This window comes from Dysidea avara, chromosome 9, assembly GCF_963678975.1.
Source record: "Dysidea avara chromosome 9, odDysAvar1.4, whole genome shotgun sequence".
Classification (NCBI taxonomy): domain Eukaryota; kingdom Metazoa; phylum Porifera; class Demospongiae; order Dictyoceratida; family Dysideidae; genus Dysidea; species Dysidea avara.
Genome location: NC_089280.1, coordinates 22,690,274 through 22,706,839, shown reverse-complemented (window position 1 = coordinate 22,706,839; position 16,566 = coordinate 22,690,274). Strand labels below are relative to the sequence as shown.

The following is a 16,566-nucleotide window of genomic DNA, read 5'->3' as shown; positions in this document are numbered from 1 at the left end:
GTGTGTTGATCATCACAACTACACACCAATCTATTATGCTAGCATAATTTTGAGTATAATAGGTGCCTAATGGCATAAAGCATAATGCTAACATAATATAGAATCCACACAAAACAAGCCTAGCTGTGAAAAAAGGGTGCGGCCTTCAATAGCCCTGGTGAAAAAAATTGTGAAATCAAAGGTGGCAGCCAAGAAATGGCTGCAATTATGTTGATGTTAATAATGCATACTGCCATTATTATAATTTATTAGCATTAACATCATTGCGGCCACGCCACCTTTGATTTTACTTTTTTTAAAACCCAGGCTATTGAAGGCTGCACCTTTTTTTCCCAGCCTGGCCTTTTTTGCGTGGCTTTTCATTCCACATTATATGGCTTCAAAGCCAGCTATAGGCTGGCTTTGGATTGTTTTACTCAAATTTCTTCTTATCTACACACACAATGATGATTATTGAAGACAGAAGTTATACTTGGATTGTTTTATTAGACTTTTTGGCAATATTATTGTACTACTGTAATAGAGTGCCCATTTTTTTGAGGAATTCTAATAGAACATACATATAATGTTCTAGAGTTTCCAATGATAGATCTATGAAATATAAACTTTTAAGGATGCTCGCAGCTACTTGAAGCTATACAACATGTGATTGTTACTTTTACTCAACATGTGAAATGAATCCATATACTACTTACATTGGAAGTGCTTCCCTTCTCTTCAACACTAACCAAACAGATTTCTGCTATATAGCCTGTACCATTTAAAAACTATACACGAGATTCTTTAGGAAGCGCATAAGTCTTGGGATTCCAGCTGGTAACATCATCTCCTACATAACAGGCTTACAATGACAATGCAAGCTACCAGCATATACTATCATGAATTGTTGGCTACAAGCGAAGTGTCACCTTAGACTAATTCACACTAGTGTAAATCTTGAACCATCAGACAATCATTTGCTAACAATTCAGCAGTGATTTTAAAGCAAAAACGTGCCTGGTGTTCTCTTGCAAAACACGGCCAGCACGGATACAGATACGGTATATACTACAAATATGTGTAGTAATGCCAATTATGATGAAATAGCCACAGGAGGTCACTAGGCTGGCACTTGAATGGCTTCAAACATCAGCAAGTATCCATAACTACAATCATACAGTATGATAGTACTGTATATTAGGGATCACAAAAGTTTGGGCTTTTCTGGTCGAAGATGTCACCAACCTCACAATATACCTTCATGGTGCCTTGGCAGTATTGGTCATGGTATAACCAAGAGTTCATAATAATATATATTTAGGAGAGTATCCAATGCCTGTATTACCCCTTCAAAACACACTGCATAATAATTGTGCAACATTGTGTAACATATCCGAATATTTTAGTATACTTTCAGTAAACTCCAACACATGGCTTTGCCATGAAAAACTTGTTGATAGGCGTTGATATACCAAAGGGAAGACCTGCAAGCACTTCAAGGCCATTGTAGCTCTTGAAGCAAGTTAACACCTTTGGTGATGATGACTATTGCGTAACATTCAGGTATTTTGAAGCCAGTTCAAATAGTAGTGTAAACAGGTGACAGCTGTCAATCCAGTTTAACTATGGCTACTCGAGGTGGTTTATCGTGGACCAACAGTGAAGTAAAAGCATTAATTGCAATATGGAGTGATGATAAGATTCAAGACCAACTTGATGGAGCCAGAAGAAACAAAACTGTCTTTGAGAAGGTAGCTTGTAAAATGGCAGAATTAGGCTATGAAAGAGACTGGGAGCAATGTAGACAAAAGATTAAGAATCTGAAAACTGACTATAAAAAGATAAAAGACAACAACAGACAAACAGGAAAGGGTAGGAAAGAGTGGAAGCATTTTGATTTGCTTGACAAAATCATGCGTAAACGTGCTGCTATACAGCCACCAACTATATTTGAAAGCATGCAAGGGAGTAGTGGTAGCAGCACCGATGATGTCAGTATTGGCCAACAGAATGGTGATATGACACCAGGTGATGAAGTAGAGCGTTCGCTGTTTGATGACGATTTGACACAAGTTGATTATCCCACGCAACTAGAAGATGGTCTCACACAGGTTGATGATGACCAGACGCAAGTTAGTGATGATGATTTGACACAAGCTGATAGCCTTCTGACGCAAGATGCTGCTAACCCCACACAGGTTGATGATTCACCACACGGCAGTAATGATTTACGAAAGCCAGATGAAAGTTTAGATACACAATCTGACTCTACGCAACCCAAAAGCAAAATAACTGTTACAACTAAAAAATCTAAATTAAGCAAAAAGGGTGCTGCTATGGAAAAAGTGGTTGGAGGGATTGTTGACAAGTTTATGGCGCAGCAACAAGAAGCTGAAACTCGTTTTTTTAGCTTTGAAGAAAAAATGCGAAAGGAAGAGAGACAGCATGAAGAGAGAATGATGAGAATGATGATGGGCATGGTGCAGTCATCCTCTATGCCAGTTGCACCTTCGCCACACACGTATTATTACAATTCACCACATGTGCACTATCAACAACAAACAGAAGGGATGCCTCCCGATGAGAGACCCGAATTTGATTATTAGGAAAGATGATCATGTAAACACTTGTGAACAAAATATGTAGCATGTGTGCTGATTTAGGGTTTATTCTATTTGTGTATTGTATAGTGTTTAAAGTGGATGCGATAACACATAATTTTTTAATGCACTTCTTATAGTTTCAGCAGTAGCATCAGTTGCACTGCTACGAGGGAATTCCACTATCTGCAGAGGTATGGCCACTGCTGGTACACCATTCTTCATTAAAATGTTCCTTGTGAATTTCACACATGTTGTGCAGTGTAGCACAAAAGCTGCAATGACATTAGGTAAGTAATGAAGGTCTGTGTCATTTCGTTTCAGCAAACATCGCCATCTTCCTTTAAGTCTTCCGAATGCATTTTCAATGACAATTCGAGCCCTGCTTAACCTGTAATTAAAATCTTTTGTTGATGATGAAAGATGACCGTTATCAGAATAGGGCTTCATTAGCCATTTTGAAAGTGGGTACGCTGAATCTCCCAATATTATTAAGGGAACTCTAACACCATTCATGACTTTGCAGCAGTTAGCTGGTAAAAGTGTTCCTTGACTAGCTCTAAAATATAGTTGTGAATTTTTGAAAACACGAGCATCATGTACTGATTCAGGCCAACCAATGTTAATATCAGTGAAGCAGTAGCGATGGTCAGCAACAGCTTGCATTAAAATAGAGTAATAGCCTTTACGATTGTAGTAATCTTTTGCATATTCCTCTGGAGCTAAAATTTCTATATGAGTGCCATCAACAGCACCAACACATTGTGGAAAACCATGAAGTCTTTCAAATCCATCTATTGTTTCCTTTAACTGTTGGCCAGTTGGAAAGTTAATGTATTTCTTCATTAAAACTTGCACTATGGCATTACAAACTTCATGTAATATTACACATACAGTACCTTTGGCAACCCCGAACATATGCCCAATACTCCGATAATCTGAATTTGTTGCCAAACGCCACAATGTAATGGCAACTCTTCTATCAACACTCACAGAAGATCGTAATCTAGTATCTTGCCTTTCTATATGCTCCCTTAGTTCACTGCATAAATAGTTAAATAGCGCTCGACTCATTCGAAAATTTTCACGCCATTCTTCATCATCAAACTGTACAACAACCCTGTCCCACCAGTCACTGCTCCTCTGTTTTACCCACAATCTCCTATCAACTATTATTGAACTCTGGTAAAGGCCGAGACTGGATAAAATCACTGACAGCAACACTTTTCAATTGCTTTTGAAGAAATAATCTTACTCTATGTCTTCTTGAGGCTTGCCTTCTAGTTTGTAATAACTTGAGAATCAGCCACATGCTTAGTAGACAACGTGCTAACTCCATTGTTAAACCTCTTGATAAAAGTGCCAGAAGCAATTATGGTTTTCAGGTGTGCTTATTATAATTGAATTAACACTTAGGAATCACCTAACTCACTTGACCATAACTGCAGTGTAAACGCACTAAAACCGCATTAGAATTGAACCAGTTTAATACAGTTTAAAGCTAGTGTAAACAGGCCTATTATTACGCAGTGCGTTTTGAAGGGGCAATACAGCGTTGGATACTCTCCTAAATATATATATTATGTACTCTTGGCATAACCAAGCACAAAAGTGTCTTCAGTATGACCTGAAATGCTTCCAATAGATTGCTACAAATTAAAAAAAAAGTTAGTGGTATTTTCCACTGACTGACTGATGCCTTCAGACAAGCGTACAGTAACTCTATGATGGCTAAGGCTACGGATTTCGATGTCGCTTCAGCCAACAGGTACCTTTTGACATACCGCAGTATTACAATGTATGCTTCATGGACTTACCAGCATCCTCCTTTGTGTCCCATTTGTCTTTTCTGACAGCGCAAGGTGTCAATTCATGGTAGTGCTGCATGATATGTTAGTAACTAGTCTTGCATGTCCAGACCCTATGCCATGCGAGGCTAGTTTGCAATGGGAATCATTCAAGTTTTCTGTTGTGACTGGATTGATTGCAGAGGACCTTCTCGTAGTGTTCTTGGTTTGTAAATGCTGTGTAGCAGACTGAACAAAGCTGAAAGTGAAATGTAATGGCCACTTCACAATTTCATAGTTGCGGCATGTTCTCAGATGAAAACAATAAGCCTGGTGCTATTCTTCTAATGTGGTATGCACAGGTACAAAGAGATTACAATAAGTTTGATACTGAAAATTAATGTGATTGGCTGAAAACATAGTACCACCGCTCATGCGCATTTAAAATGGACAGGAACAGCTGTACCAAATTAGAGGGAGGTGTAATGAGCTTGTTTGTGCTACATTTCTTGTTTGCAAGTGTCAAGGCACAACAATGAGTTATATTTCAGCAAGTGCCTGTAACATGGCAAGCATGTTCCTGCAACATTGGCAATGCATGACTTAAAATTGGGCATTACTATTCAGTGGACTGGACTGCTGGACTGACATATTTTTGGTTTTTGCACATTCTATGGTTGGATTTGTGGAATCGTGCTAGTAAACACCCTTAGGGCACCTGTAGCCCACTTCTAAACGTTGAAGACGAACAGCAGAATATGCGAAAACTGTCTCTTAATAATTTCACTACTGTTCATTATGCCACTATACAGTACTTATTCCTTACCCTGGTGTGTAGTAATGCTGCATGCAGTGCAGGGAATGTAACAGCAATAGTTAACCAGCGATCAACTTGCCAGTAGACAATATCCTTCGAGATATCCTTACAGCAAGCTAGTCTCGCATGGCCAGACCTCTGTGCAAGGACTTACCAATTAGAGGTTTTTCAGTACAGGCACTTATAACCTTTAATTGATAAGCCTCTGCACTGAAACAGAAGTCTGGCAGCAGGACTAGTGAGACTAGCTTGCTCCTCAAGCTTGCTCTTGGATAACTCGAAGGATATCTCGAAGGATACTGTCTACTGGCAAGTTGATCGTTGGTTAACTATTGCTGTCACATTCCCTGCACTGCCTGCAGCATTACTACACACCAGGGTAACTGTATAGTGGCATAATGAACAGTAGCAATTTACAGTTTCGCATATGCCATAAAATACATGTTGTGCTGCGGCAATTACTATGCCCATTCTCCCGGCATCCTCTCATTACATACACGTTCACAGGTCCAGTCTTTGTACAGTAATGACTGAGAAACCCGGTAAAGAGTTCATGTTTTACCAGTTTTACGCGACGCAGTTATAACTACTGGTATCCAATTGTCTGGGAGACTTTTTTGAGTAAGTGTACGTCTACAGTCAATTGAAAAAAAAACCGGGCTGTTTTAGTTGCATGTGCAATTATGAGGGGCGATACTGCCTAAATATTTCGAGGGGGAAATTTTTTGGGGTTGCACTTGCACGTGACTTCATTGCATAATGTGTGAGTTGTAGTAGTGAATATTTTAGAGTCACCCAGTGTTGCCAGGTGTTTTATGGTTCTTGAGTTTTGTGAAGTCCAACACATATCTACTGAAGTGCAGACAGCATATTATTGGATTCACCCAGATTGACCACAATTTTTTGTTGTCTGACAAGCTGCCGTCTGTGTAGAATAACGTTTAGTACTTACGTAATCATAGCTGACGTAATGTATAGGTATATAGACATGTGACTTGATTGTATTCATATAGTTGTTAGTTAATCTGTCATGGTGTGTGTGCGTGCTTCGTGACCTCGAGCTGTATCGCTACTAGATGAGTCAGTTCCTCCTAGTTGTAGGAAAGTTACTGTGACATTAACTAGAATGTAACAATAATTAGAATAGTCTAAATATAGTGTGCGATCACATGTGCTAAGTTGTTGCTGTGTGTGTTGTAGCGTGTCATCATTATTTGTATCAATCACACTCTACCAAGTCGTTAGCTCCTGGCTTGAACCTTCTGTTGCCATATTGGCATTATTTGTGGTACTGTGACCAGTTTTAGTTCACTACTCTCGTCGCTACTATCAACTATAACCCCAGTCGCATAAGTCGTGGTACCGTGGCAATTTATTCTTAACAGTACCCGTCAAGGCAAGCCACACCTATAATCTGAACTGTTATTGTTGCCATTGTTTTAGCGAACCAATGGAGGAGCAGACTCATCTAATAGCCTCACAGAGAGGATACAAGGGTCATGTGACTTAACTCTTCACTAAGATCGACAAAATAATTGATGGAGAATTCGGCGATTACATGATCACGTCATTAAACAATTCTATAGAACAACTCAATACATGACGATATAATGGATAAGATCATTCGAGCACGGAGGTACATTAAATTAAACACTACAAGACACTCTGGCAGAGTCTCTCCAACACCAGTCAGTCAGGTACAGTCTAACAGAAGCCAAACACAATCAACAAGTAATGTAGCTCAAGCTAGTGATATTCCCTTGTCAACTACCTCCATGACATCAGAAGCTACCTCCCATGTACCTACAGCTGCTACCTCCCATCTGCTACCTCAGATGTACCTACAGCTGCTACCTCAGATGTATCTACACCTGCTACTTCCCACTTATCTATGGCTACTTCCTATGTATCAACAGCTACTACTTACCACTTACCTACAGATGAGTACAATGTTAAAGTAACTAGCACACAAGGGGCTACAATGCCACCCCCTAGAATGACAAGCTTGCTCTACAGTGATGGATCAAGGCCACCCCCATTAATTCCAGCAACCTACTACACAGCCGCTACACCTAGCAGTATCAGTCCTTACAGGCCATTTATGTTTACAGCATTTGCCCCAGGGAACCTCCATGAATCACCGCTGTCTACACAAGCTCACAGATTCCCAGCCTCAGTAATCACAACTCTTGTGACTCCACCAGTTCAAGACCATAAACAGTTTGCCAACACTGGTCTTCCCAAGCTTACGTTGCCTACATTCTCAGGAGACCCCTTGAACTGGTTAACATTGTGGGATTCTTTGTACATGACAATCCATGCCAACCCCAACTTGAGTGGGATCCAGAAGTTTTCCTACTTGAAGGTGCAGTTTTAGGGAGATGCTGCTAGGACAATTGTAGTTCTTCCACTCACTGAGGCAAATTATACTAACTCCATTGCATTACTAGAAGACCACTATGGTCAAAGACACAAAATAGTGGATGCTCATAAGCGAGCCCTCAGAGACATGCCATCCCCATCAAATAGTCTTACTAGTCTTCAAATTTTTTATGGCTCAGTGGAAAGCCACATTCGAGGGCTGGCATCATTAGGAAAATCAGAAACATCGTATGGTGAACTACTTGTACCGGTCATCTTAGACAAACTACCCATAGATGTCCAGAGAAATCTTGCACGAGAACATTCAAACTCTCAATGGATTCTTTCTGATCTCATGGCTGCAATTCTTAAGGAAATTAGAGTCCTTGAGTGTGGGCAATACAACCACACAAGCAGATTCCAAGATCAAGTACAACATTCACCATTAATTCTAGAGATCACTTCAATAAGAAACAGCGCCAAGATGGCTTCAACAGCAAGCGTAAGTAACAGTGTGTGTTTTGCAAAGGACACCATCCTACACATAATTGTAATGTTGTCACAGATTATCAGAAATGACTTGACATTGTCAAGGACAATACACTTTGTTTTAATTGTCTTGCTCGCCACAGGGTATCTCAGTGCCCATCCAAGTTTCATTGTAGGAAGTGCAAAAAGAAACATCACACCAGCCTTTGCAACAGTGAAACAACCATTATTTCAGAAGAGGCGAGTGATGAGCAGAAGACAGAGGTCACCACACCCACCAGTGGACTCCTAACACCAGCATCACACTGTGAGGCTTCTGAGAACAACACCACAACCTGTTTGCTTAAAACAGCTGTTGCCCCAATAATTGCTGGTGGTATCAGGACCCAGGCAAACATACTCTTCAATGAGGGTGCAAAACGCTCGTTTATCTCGGTGGCAATGGCCAATGAGCTACAAATTACTCCTGTGTCAACAACAGATGTAGCAGTAGCCTTCTTTGGGACCACAGCTTTGACACAGCAGAAACTTGGAACCACCATGGTGGAAGTAGAGACAGAGTCTGGTGAGCTGATACCCTTATCTGTTATAATTGTGCCGTCAATTTCAGCTCCCATTCAGAACTCAATTTCAACCTCTGTCCATAGTATGCCACATCTTCGAGGCCTCAAATTAGCCCAACCAGTGACATCTGAAGGAAAATTTTACTATATCTCTCCTTATTGGCACAGACTATTATTGGAGCTTTGTTCAGGACCACATTGTGAGAAATTAGGGTCCCATTGCTCAACAATCCAAGCTAGGGTACTTGCTGTCTGGGCCACTACCAAGTACAATTTCAGAGGAAACATCATTTGCCCTACTACAGATCACTTCAGTGATGACCATTGATGAACTCAAGTCACCAGACCTACAGAACTTCTGGTCAGTAGAAGCAGTTGGAACAGACGCTAATTTGAAGTCCATGGACTCGGCATTCCTCCAATCATACCAACAATCTATCACTCAAACCCCTGAAGGCCCATACATCACAAGATTCCCATGGAAAGTAGATAAACCACATCTTCCCTCCAACTTTGTTATCTGCAAGAAGAGAACTCAAATACTCGTGAACAAGCTCAGGAAAACTCCTAACATCCTACAACTATATGATGGCATTATCAAAGAACAGGAAGAACGAGGATTCATTGAGAGAGTGTATGATGATGCCACACCTGATGTTCATTATTTGCCTCACCATTCGGTGAAGAAGGAGTCAGCCACCACTCCCATCAGAGTTGTGTATGATTGCAGTTGTCGTGGGGACAGCAACTCAGCAAGTCTAAATGATTGTCTCATGGTAGGGCCACCATTCTTAAATAACCTATGTGCAATTCTTCTACGTTTTCGTATCCATGCCTTTGCTCTCTCAACTGATATAGAGAAGGCATTTCTAGATGTCCAGCTCCAACCATCTGACAGAAACTTCACTAGGTTCCTATGGCCGGCCAACCTGGAAACTCCAGATCTGGAGATGTGCACATACCACTTGCTGTGGTTCCCTCTAGCTCATCCAGCTCTCCTTTTATGCTCGGAGCAGTCCTCAACCTGCACTTGTCCAAGTTTGACACTCCAGTTGCACTAGATATGAGAGAAAATGTTTATGTTGATAACGTTCTATCTGGATGCAACACTGAAGATGAGCTCCTAGCATACTACATCCAATCCCGAGACATCATGAGCCAAGCCAAGTTTAATCTCAGGTCATGGTCAACAAACAGCTGTCAACTCAAGGAAGTTACCATGAAAGACAAAACCAGTGATTCTAACTTTTTCTTTAAATATTGGACCCCTCTGAAATATTTTATCCCACTTCTAGAAAAGCTGCTGGCATCACGCACTACTTCATTTAAAATGGGGTCCAAATATTTCAGCTGAAATAATTGTTCCCCTCTCCCCTAAATAGCTAACATAAACCACGAACAGAAAAAGATAGCTGGAGATCTACAATGATACAGACTGACAATAGTTTTTCCCTATCATAGATGTAGTAGGGAACCTCATGGCTTTACTACGTGTACAGTTACTCCTACAACGTGAATACGTGTGAGCACATGTACCACTAATCATGTCATTCTAAGTGGTAATCCTGTTTCTGGTCCCTTCCCATATAAGTTTTTGGCTTTCTCTGATTTTGGCATTATTTAGTGTTATGCCTGGTAATTTATTTAATGGTGAGTGTAAAGAGCCTCTTACTGTTCAGAAGAATTATGAGTAAGTTGAGTGCATCCACGTAACATTATGGATTACTGAATTAATCTGCAATGGCTAGTAGCTATGCATAATTTGTGTGTATGGATCAATTTGAGTTCCTCAGTAGGATTAGTAGCCTATGCCACAGTCAAAAGGTCAAGTCTACACTAGCTATACCTTAGGGTTGCAGTGCACATGTACCTAACTATACATAGCTGCATATTTTAATTCAATTCTTTTAAGCACTTTAATTGTTGCACTCTGAGCAAGCATGTGAATTTGTTGCAGCCTGTACAAGCCTCAGCCAGAAAGGTGTTTCCAAGTTATCTGATATCCACAAAAGAATATGTACTGTCTCTTTGAACATGATGAAGTACGGTGCTACAAAAAAGGTTATCTCTTTATAGTTATTCTACACTACAATGTGTCAAAACCCATTCACAGATTTGCATAAATGCAATTACATACAATCCATGATTGGAATGATCTCCCTATCAGATCATTGAATCAAATTCCCTGCATGGGATCATTTATAACAACTTGAACTGATATTCTATGTAACTTCAATTATTGCATGTACTTATGTGTACAATCTTTGTTCATGCTGGTTCCCTGGACAAATTACTGCCTGTCCAGTCAGTAATTCAAATTGTAGTATAGTGCATGGGCAGATTAAAGGCTGCTACCAGTGTTACAAATCAGTTGTATTATTGTAACATGGCTAAGTACCTCATTTTGGCCACACAGTCTGGCCACGAATTAGTTCAAAGACATCAAACAAAATCAAACACCAGACCAACACAGGAAGTTACAATACAAGGCAATGAATTTGGCTAATACATCAAGGAGTTAAATTGCTCTGGAACGAATAAACACACAGCACTGCACTCGTCTGAATGGATGGGAAGCAGTACAACCGCTGCACTGAGTTGCTATCTGTATACCACCCACTCGTTTGCCAATAAATTAAGCTAACCAAGATTATTATAGCACTGCACCAATCATCAATGAATATTAGAGATGTACTGATTCAACTTTTCTGAGCTTTACTGATACCGATCTGATATCAGTTATCTAATATGATGACTGATCTTGTACAGGTAGTTCTCACAGCATTTTATTAATCTCAGACTAAGTTAATTGGTCAATTGTTAGCTGAATGATGATCACAGCATTGTTACTGGAATCAATACCAATGGTGGTGTGGCCTCAATTACACCACCCAGATAATCAGCAGTGACAGCACCCACAAATATTTTAATGCATGGTCCTCCCAAGACTTGCCTGGAATGGTTTGTAGGCTGTTGTAGCATAGACTCTAATAGTTTAGTCTATTTGATATGGTGTATATAGCACTATTCATTGCTTTCTGCCAAGGACCTCTGGTAAGTTCAAGGGTAAGTTTCAGTATTTAAAACAGTTAACTTGTGCATATTTATATGGCCTTTAGTAGTTTCAATGGAGTATACTTTAGCTTATTTCATAAATGGAGCAGAGAAATGATAGAAGTCTACCATGTTTGAAGAAATGGTGATTAGAAAAATCAGTATCATGAATTGATGGCTTCAACAGAGATAATCGGTTCTACTGATTTTGCTCAAATTATCGTGATCAGCACCAATCCAATACTAGATTGGCACATCTCTAATAAATATCAGACACTTCAGCTTTACCCATCTAAAATGATGTGAAGTAGTACAATGGCTGGAGTGATTAGCATCAATATACACCTTGCAATTGTGCATGGGAAACGCACTACCAATGAATAGACTAGCTAACAATGAATTAAGTAACCATCAAGATGTTATTAGTGAGTAAAATCGTTCGTTGTACACAGCAGTCAGCAGTAGCCAATATTAGCCTTGCCTTCTTTTTCCTTCTGTGTTACAAAAGGGCGCCTTTGATCTGCACACGTCCCATACCACAAACCAGCTATAACACACCCATTTGGTTCAGTGGCAGAAGAAGTAGTTGATATGAGGGGGGCTGACCAGAGTATAGAGTCTGGCAGAAGGGGATCTGGGGGGCTGAGCCCCCCAGAAGCTGTAGCCATTTTAGCTTTCACAGTGTCTCAAAGTTTACCAAAATTAATTCATAGCAATTTATAGGTACAATTTAAAGCACATTAACTAAAACACCAACTTTTAGTCAAAACTATTCAAAACAGCTTTTTGGGCAAAGCTTTCAACTGTTGACTACAGGGTTAATGAACATATAGCATTTATAAGCAGTACAAAACAGCCTATAGTCACCTGGAAATACTTGATATAGTGGTAAGACACCAACTCTTAAGGTAAGAGGTACCTGGTTCAATTCCCACTGTAAGCAACTTATCGCAGTGATATTCTTGGATATTAGTAGCTGGTCGATAATTCATATTTAGAAAATGTATGTGTGGTCGATAATACGTAACGGTGGTTGATAATGTGTACTTTACATAGTCTCAGTCTAGCACGCAGAGCGTTAAAAGGAATGGTCCATGAAAATGGGACTACACTTTATAGCTGAGAGACAGCTGGAACAGATGGTGAAAATTGGAAGTTTGTAGGACCTTCCTTCACCGAGTTAGAAGTTAAGGTACCAGGTATGGTCAATATTTATTGGTCGCTTACGCTACAAGAATCCCAGCTTGTGCACTACCCCTCATACCACTCTGAGTTCAAAATTTTTGTTCCAGGATTCAAATATTTGGACCAGGCAAACTAAAATACAGGGGTCCAAAATTCACGACTACGTACATACTTCTTATGCACCTATCTGTCATACCTCACCTACCACAGGTGAGGCAGCAGGTGAGTATTTGTAGGGATTTCGTTACCCTAACCTGTAGGGACATTTACAATGCATTCAAATAGCCATACTTGGCCATGTTATTAGTGATTGCTGGGTAGTCTGGCATAGCCGACCCGCGCGCATAGCACGAGGGTCTGGTGACAGCTGCATTTAGTACCTGTGCCAGCCTTACGAAAAACTGGTGCATCCAATCAGATTGCTTAGTGACCAATTTGGCCACTGATTATGGTGAGCTTCTTATGTCTTTTCCACAACCAGTACAATTGTAAGGGTTTGTAGAGGAAATAGACGTCATTCAAGCGCAAGTACAGTAGCTGTCGCGCTCTGTTACCGGAAATTGTCCAAGTGTTTCGCACGTATTTTCAAATTTAATTGCATTCCATCTGCACAGGTACTGAATGCGGCTGTCACCAGACCCTCACGTATAGTATGTTCACGTTGAGCTGAACCCTGAAAAACAGCTAAAAGTGGATTTTTTTCTCAACAGAGTTAACATTTCAGCTAACCAGATGATTATTAGTAACAGCAAAGGTGTCAACAACAGACACGTATGGTTTGGCTCCATTACAAGTTCAGGAAAGGGCTGTAATGGACACTGTACTTATATGGCTTCCCAATAGGAAATGTATTGTGAAAATTTTGATTGGCCGTAAGTATTGTCAAACATTTGAACAAAATGATTTGAAATATTTTTAGCGGGTCAAGCAGTACTACAAATGAGCCAAATTTCAAGATCGTGTGTAATTGCATCCATGAGTTATTAATCGTTTTTGAGGATTCAGCTCAACGTGAACATACTATAGCGCGGGTCGGCTATGCCAGACTAATTGCCGGGGTAAATAATATGAATTAGTAAGGGATTTGTAACTTAAGTTGTCCCCAGATTTGTCATCTAACATTTGTAAATTCCCACCTCTGCCTACCCTGGGGTAGGTGGGACTTGACACTGCATGCAAATAGGTGCATTACACTAGCATCCACATACACAATGAACATGATTGTGAATCTCACAACTTACACAGGGCTGCTATTAATCGGTCCGTAATCCTTTGATGTTGGAAGATAACAGGTCCACTTTTCAACATTAAGATGAGATCGTTCGCCTTTTCTGTCTTTATCAAGCTCGAGCAATACAGCAATGCCAATGTCTTTAAAATTAACAACAACATAATGGTGATAGAACTCACAACTTCTTTGACAACCATAATGATCTCGACATCCTTCAAGTACGTACACATTACAAGGTCCGTTGTGTGAGAGGTTATTACTCAGCGAGTTGGGAAATAGGCTATAAAGTTGGGCTTCACCTTCCCCCAAAACCCTGTCAACAGTTCTACGATGATAGTACGACGTATCAATAGACTCAGCGGCCATACCGACGATACCGCCCAACAGAATGGTAGCACTACCGTATGGAGGGAAATTTTGGAGGGGGGGGGGGGGAAATTTGGCGAATCAAGCAAAATATCACTGTTGGCGAAATAAAATTTGGCGAATTGTTAACAAAGCGCATGCCGTGTTGAATTAATTAGATCACTAATCGCTGTGCCTGAAGCGAGAACTAGAGTGCCACGCCTCTCAGCGATTCGCCGCCTGGAGTCAGCTACCAACTAAAAGGTAATACTATATAGACAGTAGATCTACACCATCTGGAATAGCGAATATCGTAGGTAGGACTGTCACGGAAAAATCGGTCAGGGTAAAATTGGTCCGGCCGGACCAGTTTTGGAAGCTATAAGTGGTCCGGCCGGACCAAATTTAGTCGACCAAAATTGGTCCGGCCTGACCAAGGCCACGGGCTTGCTCAGTATATATAGGCATAGATATACAGACAAGTACCCGGGATTGGAATCATCTCACGTGAGCCAATAACTTCAATACAAACGCGTTCGCCGGATCATTGTTACCCCCTTCGAAAAGGCGGGATAGTGAAATACGCCATTCACAATACGTTTCTGTAAAATTTCAATATGTGAGAGTGTTTGTTTAGTCGTTGGTAAGCCTTCCTCGCGAAAGGGGTTGGTTAATTAGCGGTAGGGCCTGGTTTGTAGGTGTGTCCCTCGATGCGTAGCCACCATTATCCAAGGAACCAGACTTATAGCGCACGGCAACTAAGTATTAATGTTTTAGGAAGTACTCACAAGAGTAGAAGTAGTCTTCTGTGTTATAAATTCGAAGATATTGCTACTTCCGGTAACAATGATCCGGCACGAAAAACCGGATGATTCCAATCCCGGGTACTTGTCTGTATATCTATGATATAGGTGAGATTATACGCGCAATCGCGGACCGGCTTACATCATAGCAACCTGATATCTACGGTGGCCGGTTCCGGGAAACTTCCTTGGTATTTCCGTGTCACTTCCACGCTATTTCCATGTTATTTCCTACTTCCATAAAAATTCCATAAAATTTCCATATTATTTCCACATAAATTCTAAGTTTCACGCCATTTCCATACAACTTCCAAGTTCCACGCTGCATTTCCACACTATTTCCATACGATTTCCAAGTTCCATGCCACACTTCCTAACTATTTCCACGCTACGTCTTGTGTTTTATCGATTGTGGGTAGCATTCTACATTGGTGCGGATCACCACAGCCTGTTCAGATGGCGGCAGAGGGTAGCTCATGTCGACAAACTCCTTGTATGGCTTGATGAAGATGAAGGCTAGCCATCCGTGCATTACTCCGATCCGCAGCAGTATGTTATAGTATATAGCATAGATAATCAAGTCTGTTTTGATCTGAGGAACTTCACCTGCCCATAGCCAGGTGACTGAGTGAATCAGTCAATCTGAAAGAGTGTATGGTTGTGTGTGTGTGTGTGTGTGTGTGTGTGTGTGTGTGTGTGTGTGTGTGTGTGTGTGTGTGTGTGTGTGTGTGTGTGTGTGTGTAGGCCGGGGTAGGCAAAACTTGGCTAACTTGTCTCTAATCCACAAAAATTGGGATTTACATGCATGCTTGAGGGAGGTTCTTAGATGCGAAAGTCCATTTTTGTCATCTACGTAATTCATTGTTGGTTGTGCATGGTGTAATGTTTGCTATTGTCTTGCTTTGTGTTTATATATGCATGTACATTTAGTGTGCTGTAGTTGTTTTGTATCACTCCAACAGGAGGAACAGCATTGCGCCAATTGTTGTGAATAAATCAAATCAATCAAAGCCTAATATGTATAGCAATTTTACTTTCTATGTTGAGCTGCAGGTGATGTTTCTTTGTTGTAAAAAGATATCCAGATGTAGTCAGCCTTCTCAGTATCAAAATTTATGTGCACATGATTAGTAATAGCCACAATAATAAAATTGAGACGGTAGGGTTTGAATTTGGGCACTGCTGAAAAGCAGTAGTTTTCTACTGATGCAGTCTTCCCAAAAAAAAGATGTGGGTGGGGATAAGGAACAAGTAATCACATTTGTCTGGCTTTATAATGTGTGTGTGCATGCGTGCGTGCGTGCGTGTGTGCATGCATATGTGTGTTGTGTGTATCCCTACTTTTACTCATA

The 16,566-nt window shown here is 40.6% G+C and overlaps 1 protein-coding gene and 1 long non-coding RNA gene across 2 annotated transcripts in view; one reads left to right on the top strand and one right to left on the bottom strand.

The window, feature by feature from the left end:
* Positions 1–14,486, bottom strand: part of LOC136266334 (uncharacterized) — a 34,195-nt gene extending 19,709 nt beyond the window's left edge. The window contains exon 1 of the long non-coding RNA XR_010706066.1: positions 14,077–14,486. This is a non-coding gene — a long non-coding RNA (uncharacterized lncRNA). The remainder of the gene's footprint in view (positions 1–14,076) is intronic.
* On the top strand, positions 1,605–2,703 carry LOC136266469 (zinc finger and SCAN domain-containing protein 29-like). Its single transcript, XM_066061484.1, has one exon. The coding sequence runs from the start codon at positions 1,605–1,607 to the stop codon at positions 2,583–2,585; it is 981 nt and encodes a 326-aa protein (XP_065917556.1). The 3' UTR covers positions 2,586–2,703.
* Positions 14,487–16,566: the final 2,080 nt, after the last annotated feature.